The sequence below is a fragment of the Argentina silus genome (assembly GCF_951799395.1).
Source record: "Argentina silus genome assembly, chromosome: 18".
In the NCBI taxonomy this organism is placed as follows: domain Eukaryota; kingdom Metazoa; phylum Chordata; class Actinopteri; order Argentiniformes; family Argentinidae; genus Argentina; species Argentina silus.
The window spans coordinates 3,870,879-3,885,878 of NC_139672.1; the positions used below are offsets into that span (position 1 = coordinate 3,870,879).

Sequence of the window (15,000 nt, forward strand, 5' to 3'; positions counted from 1 at the left end):
CCCCCTCTCTCTCTCTCTCCCCCCGCCCCCCCCTCTCTCTCTCCCCTCCAGCGATTTCTCTCTACTGCCTCTCGCCATTCTCTCTTTCATTCTTTCTCTCTTTCTCTGCATCTCTCTCTCTCCCTCTCCCTCTCTCTCTCTTTCTCCCTCCAGCTATTCTCTCTACTGCCTCTCTCGCCTTCTCTCTTTCATTTTTACTCTCTCCTCTCTCTCTTTACCCCCCCTCTCTCTCTCTTTTTATCCCCCTCCCCCCCTCCCCCTTATCCCCCTCTCTCCCTCTCTCTCTCTTTAGCCCCCCTCCCCCCCTCCCCCCTATCCCCCTCTCTCTCCCTCTCTCTCTCTTTAGGCCCCCTCCCCCCCTCCCCCCTATCTCCCTCTCTCTCTCTTTAGCCCCCCTCCCCCATATCCCCCTCTCTCTCCATCTCTCTGTCCTTCATCTGGCCGTGGTAATAAGCTGTGTTTGTGGCAGTGTGGCTCTGATCACTCCACATGAAGCACAACAGAAATCTGCTTCAGCTGATAAGAGTGAAAGGCTCATGAATATTAAACTCTCTCTCTCTCGCTCTCTCTATCTACACACTCTCTCTCTTTTTCTCTCCCTCTCTCTACACTCTGCCCACCAGTGCATCCACTGTCTCTCTGTTTACCATGGTGCCCCCCCCCCCCCCCCTCTCTCTCTCTGTGTACAGTATCTGTTGCCCATCTCTCTGTGACAGAAGCCTCTCTAAGCCCCCTGTGACTGTTGTGCTTTATTGCCTCTAAGTCTGGAGGTCGTAGTGCATATGTTAGGATGACTTATCATAATGTCATGCTCACTATCTATCCCTCTACTTATTCCCGGCACCTCTCTGTCGCTCTCTCTCTCTCTCACACACACACACACACACACACACACACGCACACACACACACGCACACACACACGCACACACACACACACACACACACACACACACACACACACGCACACAGATGCACACACGCTTACTCTCTCTATCTTTCCCTTTCCTTCTCTTGATTAATTATTTGTATGGTCAGGCTAAAAAGGCGTTTTAGCTGTTCAGCGAGGCAGGAACACACAGTCCCCCTGTATTACAATGAACTGTTTGGATGGATGATTCTGTTATCTGGTACGGCTGAGAGGAGACTACATGCTCACAATGAGCTTCATTCTCTTTCAGCTGCTGGTAAGCACACACAAGTGTGTGTGTGTGTGTCTGTCTGTGTGTGTGTCTGTGTGTGTCTGTGTCTGTGTGTGCGTGTGTGCGTGCGTGCATGCGTGTGTGCGTGCGACGGGAGTCATGGACATGGTTTCACACCCAGATCTGGCAACAGATGGTTTGATACACTGCTCCTTTTTGTTGTCATTATGCCAAGATCATGAAATGTGTTGTCTGTTATTTAGACAGCTAAATGTCAAATGTCTGCCCTTTCCCGCTCTCACTTCTTCAATCCTCTATTTCTGTCCCTTACTCCTCCTCTCTCTCTCTCTCTCTCTCTCTCTCTCTCTCTCTCTCTTACTTCTCTCTCCATTTCTCTCTCTCTCCATTTTTTTGTCTCTCTCCATTTTTCTCTCTCTCTCTCTCCATTTTTTTCTCTCTCTCCATTTTTCTCTCTCTCTCTCTTTCTCTCTCTCTCTCTCTCCTTTAGGAAAGCGAGGGAGACTCTCCCTACGTTCAGGCAGTTCTTCAGCTCAGCGTTCAGCCTCACCCATGTCAGCCTGTCATCAATGAAGCTGCCTCCAGACACTCTGAGGTGAGAGGTTGCGATGGAGTGGACTCCACTCTGGCCTCCCGCCAAAACCATAGACTCCCCATCACAGAAACCTTTGTTCATTATTAATTCACTCACATGAATACATTAACGATATTGTTTAACAAAAAAATCGAATCCTTCCATCGAGTTAAAGGTGTATTTTCTCGTGTAATAATTTGCCACTTCTCTTGGATTTACGGGTTCTCAGGGAGGATGTCTTGAATCCTCTTTAAGCTCCTTTCCTCCAAATCCCTTAAGACTGTTGTAGCTCTCCCGGGTACGTGAAAAAAAAAAACTTGTGGGTTTCAATTTTAGGGAAATTGATGGAAATTGATGGAAATTCTGCCGTGGTAGTTAACGAAACAAACTGAAGAGCGAAATAGGATTTCTTGACCTCATCTCTCTCACTCTCTCTCTCTCTCTCTCTCTCTCTAATATTTTCATGAGTTCTTTCTCTTTCTTTCTTTCTTTCTTTCTTTCTTTCTTTCTTTCTCCCCCCCCCCTCTCTCTCTCCCCTCTCTCCCCTCTCTCTCTCCCCTCCCTCTCTCCTCTATGGTGCTCCTCTGTGGCTCAGTTGGTAGAACATGGCGCTAACAGTGCTTAAGTTGTTGGTTTGTTTCCCGCTGGGCGCATATATATATTGAAACATGTACGCACTCACTGTAATGTCAGTCGCTTTGGATAACAGCGTCAGCTAAATGGCGTATATATCATCTATCTGTCCTGTTCTGCCCTCCCCGTAGAGCTCTGTTCCTGGGCCTGTCCTCCAACCCTCACATCACTGACCTGCACTTGGACATCAGTGGCTGTGAGGTACTGTACTTATCTGTCTCTCTGTCTGTCTGTCTGTCTGTCTCTCTCTTTTGTCTGTCTGTCTGCCTGTCTCTCTGTTTTGTCTGTCTCTCTGTCTGTCTGTCTGTCTGTCTGTCTGTCTGTCTCTCAGTCTGTCTGTCTGCCTGTCTGTCTGCCGGTCTCTCTCTCTGTCTGTCTGTCTGTCCGTCTGTCTGTCTCTCTGTTTTGGGGTGTCTGTCTGTCTGTTGTCTGTCTCTGTCTGTGTCTCTGTCTGTCTGCCTGTCTGTCTGCCTGTCTCTTTGTTTTGGGGTGTCTGTCTTGTCTGTCTCTGTCTGTGTCTTTGTCTGTCTGTCTGTCTCTCTGTCTCTCTGTCTGTCTCTCTGACCTGCTGTTTTACTACCTTCCCAACCACCCTCTTTTCTATCTTCTCACTCCTCCTCTCTCCACATCCCATCTCCTCATCTCTCCCTCTCAGCTGAGGTCAGCTGGTGCTGGGGTGCTCCAGGAGCTGTTTCCCAGGGTCTCCTGTGTGGGAACTCTGGACATCTCAGACAACGGTAAGGGACTGACCTTCACACACTGTAAAGAGGCCTGTGTACAGTCCCCTTCTCTGCTGTGTATCTATCCATACCAAGGGAGGCTGGTGGAGGCAGAAATTGGAGGACAGGCTAATTGTCATGTCATCCGATTTCTATCTCCATCAGCCTCCCCTGAATTATGCCAGGGTAGGACTTAGGAGCCTGTTAAGGGCTGTCCTGTTTGATTAAGTAACGTCTTGCTTGTGTGTGTGTGTGTGTGTGTGTGTGTGTGTGTGTGTGTGTGTGTGTGTGCGCGTGTGTGTCACTATGTGTGTGTGTGTGTGTGTGTGTGTGTGTGTGTCACTATGTGTGTGTGTGTGTGTGTGTGTGTGCACGCGTGTCCCTGGCTCTCAGGGTTGGATGCGGACCTGCTGGCGGTGATCCCAGCCTTCTCCAGACACCCCTCCCTCAAACACCTGCTCCTGGGCAAGAACTTCAACATTAAGGGCAGGTAGGAAGCCTGTCCTGCGCAGGCAGCCACAGACACACACTGTGATGATGGGGATGATTTAGAAATGCTCTAACCTTGCCAATCCTCCCTCGGCAGGGTGCTGGATGAAATCCTACAGAAACTGGTGCAGTTAGTTCAGGAGGAAGAGTGTGTGAGTTCTGTTTTGGCTTTTAAACATGCACACACGCACACACGCACACACACACACACACACACACGCACGTGTGTCCTCTTCACCCCATACCCATATAATATTGGCATCTTTGTAACCCTCTCTCCCACACACTCCCATGCTCATTACACTATGACTATGTTGTCCTCCAGTCCTAGTGAATGATTCATTCTGATGCCTGCTTTAGTCTTTGGGCTCTAGGCCTTCTCTCTTAGTGCAGCTACTCCATGATGAGCTCACTCAATAATTAACTACTTTGATAATGATCCCACACACACACACACACACATACACACACATATACACACACACATATGCTAACTTTACTTCACTTTGAGAGCCTAGTTTCTGATTCCCCATCTCTCTTTCTCTCTTATTCCCCTTTCTCCTCTTTCCATCTTCCCCATCTTCCCTCTCTCCCTCCCAGGCCCTGCAGTCTCTCTCTCTGGCTGACTCTCGCCTGCGCTCCAGGGGCACGATGCTGGTGAATGCCCTGGGCAGCAACACCTGCCTCCGGAAGGTGGATCTGAGTGGAAACAGCCTGGAGGATGCGGGGGCTAAGATGCTCAGCAAAGCCCTGCAGATCAACACCACACTCAGGTAAGAGAGGGAGGATGGGGGGGGGGGGGGGGGGAGGAGTTGAGGAAATGAAAAGGATGGGGAGGGGGATGAGGAGGTGGGGGGGGGGGAGAGAAGAAGGAGGAGGACGAGAGGGAGGAGGACGAGAGGGAGGAGCTGAGGAAGGGAAAAGGATGAGGAGGAGGGGGGCAGGGGGACGAGGGAGGGCTAGAGGGAGGAAGTGCATTATGCAGTTGTTGTGCATTACAAGTAGTTAATCTACTGCAAAATTCATGTGATGTTATGGTTTTATTTCTGTAGGCACTCGGACACCAGTGAAACATACTTAGAATTCATTGTTTATTCACAGTGCGGCGTACAGTACTCTATTTGCAACCCTGAATCTGTAGAAGTGTTTTGCACGGCACAAGAGCAATGTGTTTGAAAGTTGAGATGATTCTGTGGCTCCTCATCAGTGATTGATCTATTTTGGTCTTCTTATTTCTCTCTCTCTCTCTCCTTCTCTCTCTTTCTTCCTCCTATTTCATCCCTCCCTAAGGAGTGTGACGTGGGATCGCAATAATACCACAGTTACAGGATTACAAGATGTGGCTCGAGCCCTGGAACAGTAAGACTAAGACACACACACACACACTGCACACACACATACACACATTCTGTCTTTCTCACACACACACACACACACACACACGCATACGCACACACCTCACTCACTCACTCACTCACTCACACACACACACACACACACACACCTCACTCACTCACACACACACACTCATTCACTCTCTCACTCACTTACTCACTCACTCGTGCACACACACACACACACACACACACGCACGCGCACAAGCATGTACGTGAGACATTAAAGACATTAAAGTAAGCAGGATATCTTTGAGCCTCCTCTGCAGTGTTTGTTCTTGCGCAGCGTTTCATCACCCCTGCGACCTGTTTGTGAGGCACGGTTGTCTGTCTGTCTGTCTGTCTGTCTGTCTGTCTGTCTGTGAGGCGTGTCTGTCTGTCTCTGTCTGTCTGTCTGTTTGTGAGGCACGGTTGTCTGTCTGTCTGTCTGTCTGTCTGTCTGTCTGTCTGTGAGGCGTGTCTGTCTGTCTCTGTCTGTCTGTCTGTTTGTGAGGCACGGTTGTCTGTCTGTCTGTCTGTCTGTCTCTGTCTGTCTGTCTGTCTGTGAGGCACGTCTGTCTGTCTCTGTCTGTCTGTCTGTGAGGCATGTCTGTCTGTCTCTGTCTGTCTGTCTGTGAGGCATGACTGTCTGTCTGTCTGTCTGTTTGTGAGGCATGGCTGTCTGTCTGTCTGTCTGTGAGGCATGGCTATCTGTCTGTCTGGGTTCTAATGACAGGGACTCAGTGGAACAGCCCGAGACGTTCAGACGGCTATCTGTCCCCTGCCTCCAGCACTTCCACCGTGTTCAAGGGAAGCCGAGAGGTGGATTGGATTATTAATAGAGGAAGAAATATGTCTGGAAAGTTCATGCTGGATTTTCTCCTCTCCTTCCTTTTCTCCTCCCTCGCCTTCTCTTGTCAGCAACTTCACCCTGCAGTACATGCCCGTCCCCCTCGGCGATGTCACTCAGGCGTACCGCAGCTCGCCGGAGAAGACTGAGCAGGCGCTGGGCAAGGTGACGCCCCCGGGACGTGACATCACACCATCACACTGTCACATCGTGACCTTTATCAATCTTTCATTGTCACATTGACCGATAAGGCCTATCAGCATCTCCCTCCTGGTCTCATTAATGCCCATCTCTTCCTTTTCCTCCTCCCCCCTCCCCCATCTCTCCATCCCTCCATCCCTCCATCCCTCCATGTGACAGATCCAGCGTTCTCTGCTGAGGAACAACCAGACTCAGCGCTTCTCTCAGAAACAGGCTCTCCGCCTGCACCAGGGCCTGGTCACTAGCACTGCTGAACAGGTGTGTGCGTGTGTGGACGTGTGTGTGTGTGGGGGTGCTTGTGCGTGTGTGTGGGTGTGTGTGTGTGCGCTCGTGCATGTGTTTATATGTGATTGAAGACTGCACTGACTAACACTGTGTGCTTGCGCGTGTGTGTGTGTGTGTGCGCTCGCGCATGTGTTTATACATGATCGAAGACTGCACTAATTAACACTGTGTGTGTGTGTGTATGTGTGTGTGTGTTAGGTGATGGAGCGTCTGTGTGTGCGTGTGCAGCAGCAGGTGTGTGTTCTCAGAGGTTCAGAGGAAGGCGAAGAGCTACAGGCTGCCAGACAGGTCCTGAAGGAGGCCAGAAACTCCCGAGCGGTGAGTGTTTATGGAAATTACTGTGTCTATGTGTCATGTATTCACATCTCTTCTGTCTCTGTCTATTTCAGATGTGCTCTAATTGTGTGTGAGAGATTATATAATTTATCCAAACCCCCTTGTGTGTGTCTGTGTCTGTCTGTCTGTCTGTCTGTATGTCTCTCTCTCTCTCTCTCTCTCTGCCCCTCTCTCTCTCTCTGCCTCTCTCTTTCTCTGCCTCTCTGCCTCTCTCTCTGCCTCTCTTCTCTCTCTCTCTCTCTCTCTCTTTCTTCCCCTCTCTCTCTCTCTCTCTCTTCCCCCCTCTCTCTCTCTCTCAGCTGTACCCGTCTCTGTGTGAGCTGGCTCATGTGTTGTCAGTGGACGGGCCAGTCAGACAGAGGCTGGACTCCCTGGCTGGAGAGCTGGCCAAGGCGGCTGACAAGGAACTACAGGTACACTCCACACCCCTCCTCTACAGCTGTCTGGCTGGGGTTAGACTGGGGTTAGACTGGTGTTAGACTGGGGTTAGACTAGGGAGGCTGGGTGGGTGGATGGAGAGAAGGAGGGATGAATGGATAGATAAGTGGATGGATGGCTTGATGAATACAGTTGGTGGATGCGCTAATGGTTTGGTGGGTGCGTGGGTGGATGGATGGATGGATAGATAAGTGGATGGTTGTATAGATGGAAGGATGGATGGATAGATGAATTGTGGTCCTACAGTAGTGAATGATTTCTCTGTTGATTCCAGGTGATTGTGGTCCGACAGTAGTGAATGATTTCTCTGTTGATTCCAGGTGATTGTGGTCCTACAGTAGTGAATGATTTCTCTGTTGATTCCAGGTGATTGTGGTCCGACAGTAGTGAATGATTTCTCTGTTGATTCCAGGTGATTGTGGTCCGACAGTAGTGAATGATTTCTCTGTTGATTCCAGGTGATTGTGGACTCCATGGTGTCCCTGTGTCGGGAGCTGTGTCCCATGTCCTCCTCCGCAGCAGAGCGACTCAACCCTCCCCTCTCCTCCATCACCGAACGCGTCTCCATCCCTCGCTCCGCCATCCGCACCGCCCTGATGGAGAGAGCTGCACAGGACGTCAACAGAGCTCTGGAGTAAGAGAAGGGATGGAGGGAGGAGGGAGAAAGAGAGGAAGGGTCTAGAGACAACGACGGGGGATTTGATGTTGAAATAAGGAAATAAGGAAAACTCTCTTTTTCTCTCTCTTCTCTCCCTCTCTCTCTCTCTTCTCTCTCTCCTCTATCTCTCTCTCTCTCTCTCTCTTTTTCTCTCAGGGAGGTGAAGCTGTCTGTGGTGTCCTACCTCACCAACTCCATAGTGGACCAGATCCTTCAGGAGCTCTACACCACTCACAAAACCCTGGTACACTACACTACCCTACACTACACTACCCTACACTACACTACGCTACCCTACACTACACTACACTACACTACCCTACACTACACTACGCTACCCTACACTACACTACACTACACTACACTACACTACACTACACTACACTACACTACACTACCCACACTCCTCTCTGCCTGTGTGTCTGTCTACTTCTCTGCAATGGCTACATCTGCCTCTTACTGTATCTCTGGCTCAGTGTTGTCTCAAACCAGTTCCCATTGTCTCAAACCAGTTCCCATTGTCTCAAACCAGTCCACCATGTCTCTATCTCAGCTGCGCCAGGTGTCCCAGGTGAAGCGCTGGGACGAGGGAGGGACAGGCAGGCGCACCATCAGACAGTCTAGACTCAATGACTCACTGGACTTCCCTGATGAGGACCTGGGAATGAACATCGTAAGTGTGTCTGTGTGTCTGTGTGTGTCTCTGTGTGTCTCTGTGTGTCTCTGTGTGTCTCTGTGTGTGTGTGTGTGTGTGTGTGTGTGTGTGTGTGCAGAGCCCCGGGTCTGTCTGACAACCCCCATCAATATTAATACAGCAATTAATCTAGCTGCAACACGCCACCCTAGGGGCCAACAGCTATGGAGGGAGGAGCAGGTGTGCCTATGGCTTGGCTTGAGGCTCTACACTCACCCACACACAGCTCTGTGTCTGTGTCTGTGTGTGTGTGTGTGTCAGTGTGTGTCTGACCTCTCTCTCCCTCTCACTAGGACACCATTGCCATTAAGAAGCGCAGTGCCAGGACCAGAAGGATCCGTCCTGTCTCCACTCGATTGAGTGAGTTTACACAGATTCATAAGATCCACACTAACTGTTCAGTTTCATCAACTGTATTACGGGCGGCTCATAACATAAGTTTGACCGTCTTTTTCTATTTTCCGGTCCCTCTTTCCCTCTCTCAGGTCTGGGTGAAGACCCCAGCTCCTCCCCTCCCCCCTTGGCCCCATCTCACTCTGCCCCCCTCTCCCGCTCAGCCTCATGGGAGTGCCTGTCCACCCTCCCTACCCATGGGTCACCACTGCGTCACGTGACACACGTCAGGCCACGCCCCCCGCGAAGGCACAGGACAGGAAACCTCCCCCTGGATCCAGTGAGTAACCTTTGACCTCAGCATGACCTCTAGTAGAGGGTCAGACTAGTCCATACCTTCTTGGCACATCGTGCTCTAAAGGAACAGACAAGGTCCACAGACATTGACATGTTATGGTAGTCCAACTCTGGCTCAGTTGGTAGAGCATGGTGCTAACAACGCTTAGGTTGTGGGTTTGATTCCTGCTGGGACCATATATACTGAAATGTATGCACTCATTGGAATGTAAGTCGATTTGGATAAAAGCGTCAGCTAAATGGCATATATTATTAGTATAGATTAACATGTTATGGGTAGTCTAATGTGAATTTGAATGTGCAATACTGACCAGCAGAGTCGATGGACTAGATGTATTTCTGGCTGCTTATAGATGTAATGTGAATGTGGATATGTTTTTTTGTGTTTTAGAGCCTTGTGTTTTTTGAATACATTGATGTCATTAATGTGTCATTGCGTTTTGTGTACCTTTTTATCTTGTCGGAGCGTGTGAGGCAAAACTAATCTCTGCTCGAGCAGACAATAAAGTAATCTAATTTACCCACCCCCCCGCCGCCCCACACACACCTTTCCCAGGGATTTAGATAGATTGTTTGAATGCTGTTTAAACACAACAGTACCTAGCCAATCTTTTTAGATTCACACAAGTCCCTAGGGTGTCTTCCCTGGATGCTAGGGGTTGACTGGGGACCACGTCTCTGGTGACAGCTCATTTATTTGCTTTTTACTATTTTAGTTTAGTGTTTATTCTCCTCTCGGTTTATTCCACCTTCCGTTGTTACAGCTATTTGATTCGTCCATCCTTGTTGTTCGTGCCAGAGGCATTTTCCAAAAATAAGTTCCCTTTAACTCCGAAGCTGTCACAGGCTCTCTCATGACAGTGGCAACTTTTTAATCTGTTTGTTTTGGATTTAGAAAAAGACTTTCTAAATCTGTCCAACTAAAGTGGATGATGACGAGCCGTGTTTGAACTCTAAAATGGACTTCTATTGGCAGGAGATCACATTCTTTCTCACAGTCATTTGGTATTCTAATTGCTTCCTCGGTTGAGTTGATGGTTGATGTAATCCTGTTATCTCTCCGCAGCACTGCTCAGAGAACGGAGCTGTCAACCTGCTGGAGGACGGACTTCCAGACTTCTACACCAAGAGAGTCTTGCCAGATAGGTACCTGTCTCAAACACACACACACACACACACACACACACACACACACACACACACACACACACTGTTTATACATAGTATACCTGCTGTATACCTGCTGTATACCTGCTGTATACCTGAATACATATTAATATCTTAATTACTACTTCAAAGAACTGCGCTATACTGCATACATGTTAAGATCCAAACCCTTTCTTTTCCGCCGTAGATTGAAAACCCATCTCTTCAGGCTGCATCTTAACAGTCCCTCCTAAAGACCTCTTCACCCCCACTACCCCCCCTGTACTAACCCTAACCCCAGCCCTTGAGACGTCTTCACCCCCACTTCCCCACTGTACAAGTTCTGTCCTGTTAATAATAATAATAATAAAAAATAAAGAAATTGGCTTCTGGCATTAGCTAATGGCCCCTGGTGTGAGCATTGATTACTTTGTCTTATGATGACTGTTGGATAGATGATTCACTTACTTAAACAAATGTATTTGTTGTCGCTTTGGATAAAGGCATCTGCTAAATGCTTAAATGCCATAAAAATATCTATATATCGATAATCTTACATATATACACTACAAAGATATTCTGTATACATTAAAATGCACATACTATACCTATACATCAGGGGAGGCTGAAAACGGAGGACAGGCTCATTCTCGTCATAGCCCGTCCTCCGATTTCTACCTCCGCCAGCTGATACCGGTCCCTTTACATTTCACATATACAGTATTTACTCCAATACACATACAGTTTGACCAATAGCTTACTCATATTTTTATCTTTTCCTCCTTTTCAGTCAGCTGTCATCCCACCATCAAGCCCAGGCCCTGAGGAGGAAGAAGAGACGCAGCGTTCTGTCCATCTTCTCTGGCTTCCGCAAGAACCGCAACTCCACCATCTCCAATCAGGACGCAGAGTACGGAGGGAGGGGAGGAGCCTGTGCTATGTTCCAGCCTTACATGCTATCTCTGTATGACCACCCTTCATCATACAGTGTATTACTCGGGAGTTAACATCTCTCTCTCTCTCTGCCTCTCTCTCCGCCCCTCTCTCTCTCTGCCTCTCTCTCTGCCTCTCTCTCTCTGCCCCTCTCTCTCTCTGCCCCTCTCTCTCTCTCTGTCTGTCTTTCTCTCTCTCTGCCTCTCTCTCTCTGCCTCTCTCTCTCTCTCTCTCTCTCTCTCTCTGCCCCTCTCTCTCTCTGCCTCTCTCTCTGCCCCTCTCTCTCTCTGTCTGTCTTTCTCTCTCTCTGCCTCTCTCTGCCTCTCTCTCTCTCTCTCTGTTTTTCTCTCTCTCTCTCTCAGCTGTAACTCAGAGAATGTCTACTCGATGATTCAGCACCCTAAGGACCCTGGGAAGGCGGAGGCCTCCATCGAGGGGGCCAATGGAAAGCTGTCCTCCCCCCGGCCCCTCATCCAGGGAGTACCACTGCCTGGTATGAGGGGGGGCAGCCCCCCCTGCCTCATACAGAGACAGGTAGAAACCTTCTATACAGTTCATCTATGTAGGGGCCCTCATCCTATTACAACCATATTTTAGTAGGGACCTAAATATGTGTTAATGCGTTTCTAATCAGTTTGCACTGTTGGCTACCACACATACAGTAGATTAAGGCTAATTCTGGGCTAAATCACACTACTTTCAATGGAAAATCTCCATTGAGGATGCTCTTTAGTCTAGGACTAGGCTTAATCTGTGTCCGGGGAAACCTGCCTGATAAATTCAACTTAATCTGTCTCTCTCTCTCCTGCCTTCCAGCCTTCGGACCTGGTCAGCATGGTGTACAGCTGTATCGGAGCCGACATAGAAGACTCAGACACGAGCAGCTGTGACAACAGACAGTCGGACCGAGAGACAGACAGACAGTCGGAACCCGACAGCCACAGCGACACTCGTCCCAACGGTCTCGCTGCTCTGGCTGACAAGCAGACGGACAGACATGCCGAACCGGTCAGGCTGGAGCAGCCGATGGCCAGTCCTCGGACTGACACGCAGACGCCGGTGGACAGGGGGCCTGAGGGGACACAGTCCCTGGAGGACCGGCAGGAGAGCGCCCCCTGTGGACAGAAACCAGATCCTCCTCCGCAGAGCAGCAAGCCCAGTCTGGCCTGCATGAGACAGAGACACCTGCAGGAGAGCTCAGGTACTGCACCTCAAACACAGCGTATACAGTATATATATATATGTTGTAACTCTTTCACTCTCCAATGATGAAGAGCAGTAGTGATGGCTCTTCTGACTAATGTATTGTAGAATGTGGATGTAGCAGATGTAGATGGTAGCCTTGGTATGATAACACTGGAACACTTACCAGGTGACATCGCTGTCCTCTCCATGAGCCCTCATCACTGGGGTCCCCTATGGCTCAGTCCTAGGGCCCTTACTGTTCTCTCTCTATACCAAATCTCTTGGCTTGGTAATTTCCTCACATGGATTCTCCTACCACTGCTACGCAGATGACACTCAACCCTTTCTCTCTTTCCCCCCCTCTGATCCACAGGTGGCAACACGTGGCTCTGCGTGTCTTGCAGACATTTCTGCTTGGATGTCAGCCCACCACCTCAAACTTGACCTTAACAACATTGAGCTGCTCTTCCTCCCGGGGAAAGCCTGCCCTCTCCAAGACTTCTCCATCACAGTAGAGAACTCTACTGTGACCTCCTCCCAGACAGCCAAGAACTTTGGGGTGATCCTTGACAACCACTTATCCTGTGCGGTGAACATCACAGCGACAGCACGCTCCTGTAGATTCTTTCTCTACAACATCAGAAGGATACGTCTATTCCTTACCAGAGAAGCAGCACAACTCTTGGTCCAGACACTTGTGATCTCTCGCCTTGACTACTGCAACACACTCTTGGCCAGGCTCCCCACCTCCACAATTAGACCCCTGCAGCTCATCCAGAATGCTGCCGCCTGTCTGGTGTTCAATCTCCCCAAATTCTCCATGTCACCCCCCTCCTTCACACCCTTCACTGGCTCCCGGTAGCAGCTCACATCAGATTCAAGAGCCTGGTGCTCGCCTACCGGGCGGCAAAGGGAACAGCCCTTCCTTACTTGCAAGCAATGGTCAGCCCCCAAACACCTGCCCGATCACTCTGCTCCTCCACCTTGGCTGGCGCCTGGCACCGTAGCCTCTACGTGGATGCAGCAGTCGCGCTACTCGGTCATGGCTTTTCGCGGTCCTGGCATCCCGCTAGTGGAACGAGCTTCCCACTGCTGTCAGGACTGCAGAGTCACTACCAATCTTTCGCTGTAGATTGAAGACCCATCTCTTCAGGCTACATCTTAACTGTCCCTCCTAAAGACCACTTCATCCCCACTACCCACTAAAAATGTAAATGTAAATAATAACACCTGTGTTTGATGCCATTCCTCATTCCATTCCATGCATTACAATGAGCCCGTCCTCCGATTTCCACCTCAACCTCCTCTGCAGTGGAGGCTGGTGATCAAGGGGACAACATGGGCAACAGAATGACTTTACATCCCATGATCACAGAGTCACTTTTTGTCTCCAGACCAATCAACAGAGGATCCAGGAGAGGGAGAGGGAGAGAAGGAGGAGGAGCGGAATGGAAATAGACGTGAGGAGGTGCAGAGAACCCGAGGAGCAGAGGGACAGCGTCCTCCTATTCCTGAAAAGGTGTGTGTGTGTGTGTGTGTGTGTGTGTGTGTGTGTGTGTGTGTGTGTGTGTGTGTGTGTGTGTGTGTGTGTGTGTGTGTGTGTGTGTGTGTTTAACAGTGTCAGAGACTCACCATACACATACTGTATTCTCTTTCTCCAGCCTGTTAAAGATCTATCCAGAGACAAGACATCTCCAAACACATCGCCTGCCGTCACTCCCCCAGAGGAGACAACCAATGGCAAGAAGACCCCGCCTCCTATTCCACCTGCTTCTGCCAAGCCTACGTTCGATGTGTCTGCTGCTCCTGTCACTCAAGAGGAAGGGACCAATGGGAAGAGCCCGCCTCCCGTGCCACCAGCATCTGCGAAGCCTGTGTTTGAATCATCCGATTCATCTGTTCAAGGTATCTGATGTAACACACTGTCAATCAAATGTAAGGATAAGGTTATGACGGCGGTGATGGTGATGATGAAATGGATTGTGGCTAAAGTTGACATTTAATCACTCAGATGAGGAGGGTGTACCATTTAAACATGTGACAGATTGGTGTACCATTTAAACATGTGACAGATTGGTGTACCATTTAAACATGTGACAGATTGGTGTACCATTTAAACCTTATCGCAACCGGAAGGCTAAGTCATGTGACACGGGTATGTTCATGTGTCTGTGCTATTCCTGGGATGTGTGTGTGTGTGTGTACTGTGTGTGTGTCTGTGTGTGTGTGTGTGTGTACTGTGTGCGTGTGCCTGGTGGCCTGCCTGCTCTGCATGACTCTGCACGTCACCCTGCCTTCATCGGGTGTATTGTGTTGTTCCCACACCTTAACAGAACACCTGTTAAGACGCCTATGATGACTGCAGCATTTCAGCCACCTCATGTGTGTCCCTGTCCCGGCCCTGTGTGTATGTCTCATTTCATTTCCCTTCAGGCATGGTGCGGGACAGCCCCGGAGATCTGGAGAGGTCCTCAGATCGCAAACCCCCAGTGAAAAAACCCAGACTCCCCCAGAACCGAATCAAATCCCTGGACTACCCCGGTACTGTCTGTGTCTATCTGTCTCTCACCAGAGGGAGGCTGGTGGAGGTAGAAATCGGAGGACGGGCTCATTGTAATGCATGGAACAGAATGAGGA

General features: G+C 49.7%; 1 protein-coding gene across 1 annotated transcript in view; it reads left to right on the forward strand.

Annotated features, from left to right (window-relative positions):
• carmil3 (capping protein regulator and myosin 1 linker 3) overlaps positions 1 to 15,000 on the forward strand; it is a 34,951-nt gene that overhangs the window by 18,679 nt on the left and 1,272 nt on the right. Inside the window, exons 16-38 of the mRNA XM_083690427.1 lie at positions 1,650 to 1,754; positions 2,498 to 2,567; positions 3,022 to 3,103; positions 3,479 to 3,575; positions 3,672 to 3,726; positions 4,175 to 4,347; positions 4,865 to 4,933; positions 5,869 to 5,962; positions 6,158 to 6,256; positions 6,482 to 6,601; positions 6,919 to 7,032; positions 7,516 to 7,691; positions 7,872 to 7,959; positions 8,269 to 8,388; positions 8,703 to 8,769; positions 8,895 to 9,082; positions 10,166 to 10,245; positions 11,036 to 11,155; positions 11,541 to 11,712; positions 11,995 to 12,379; positions 13,758 to 13,882; positions 14,025 to 14,268; positions 14,797 to 14,904. Of these exons, the coding sequence (XP_083546553.1) occupies positions 1,650 to 1,754; positions 2,498 to 2,567; positions 3,022 to 3,103; positions 3,479 to 3,575; positions 3,672 to 3,726; positions 4,175 to 4,347; positions 4,865 to 4,933; positions 5,869 to 5,962; positions 6,158 to 6,256; positions 6,482 to 6,601; positions 6,919 to 7,032; positions 7,516 to 7,691; positions 7,872 to 7,959; positions 8,269 to 8,388; positions 8,703 to 8,769; positions 8,895 to 9,082; positions 10,166 to 10,245; positions 11,036 to 11,155; positions 11,541 to 11,712; positions 11,995 to 12,379; positions 13,758 to 13,882; positions 14,025 to 14,268; positions 14,797 to 14,904 (2,951 nt within the window). The remainder of the gene's footprint in view (positions 1 to 1,649; positions 1,755 to 2,497; positions 2,568 to 3,021; positions 3,104 to 3,478; positions 3,576 to 3,671; positions 3,727 to 4,174; positions 4,348 to 4,864; positions 4,934 to 5,868; positions 5,963 to 6,157; positions 6,257 to 6,481; positions 6,602 to 6,918; positions 7,033 to 7,515; positions 7,692 to 7,871; positions 7,960 to 8,268; positions 8,389 to 8,702; positions 8,770 to 8,894; positions 9,083 to 10,165; positions 10,246 to 11,035; positions 11,156 to 11,540; positions 11,713 to 11,994; positions 12,380 to 13,757; positions 13,883 to 14,024; positions 14,269 to 14,796; positions 14,905 to 15,000) is intronic.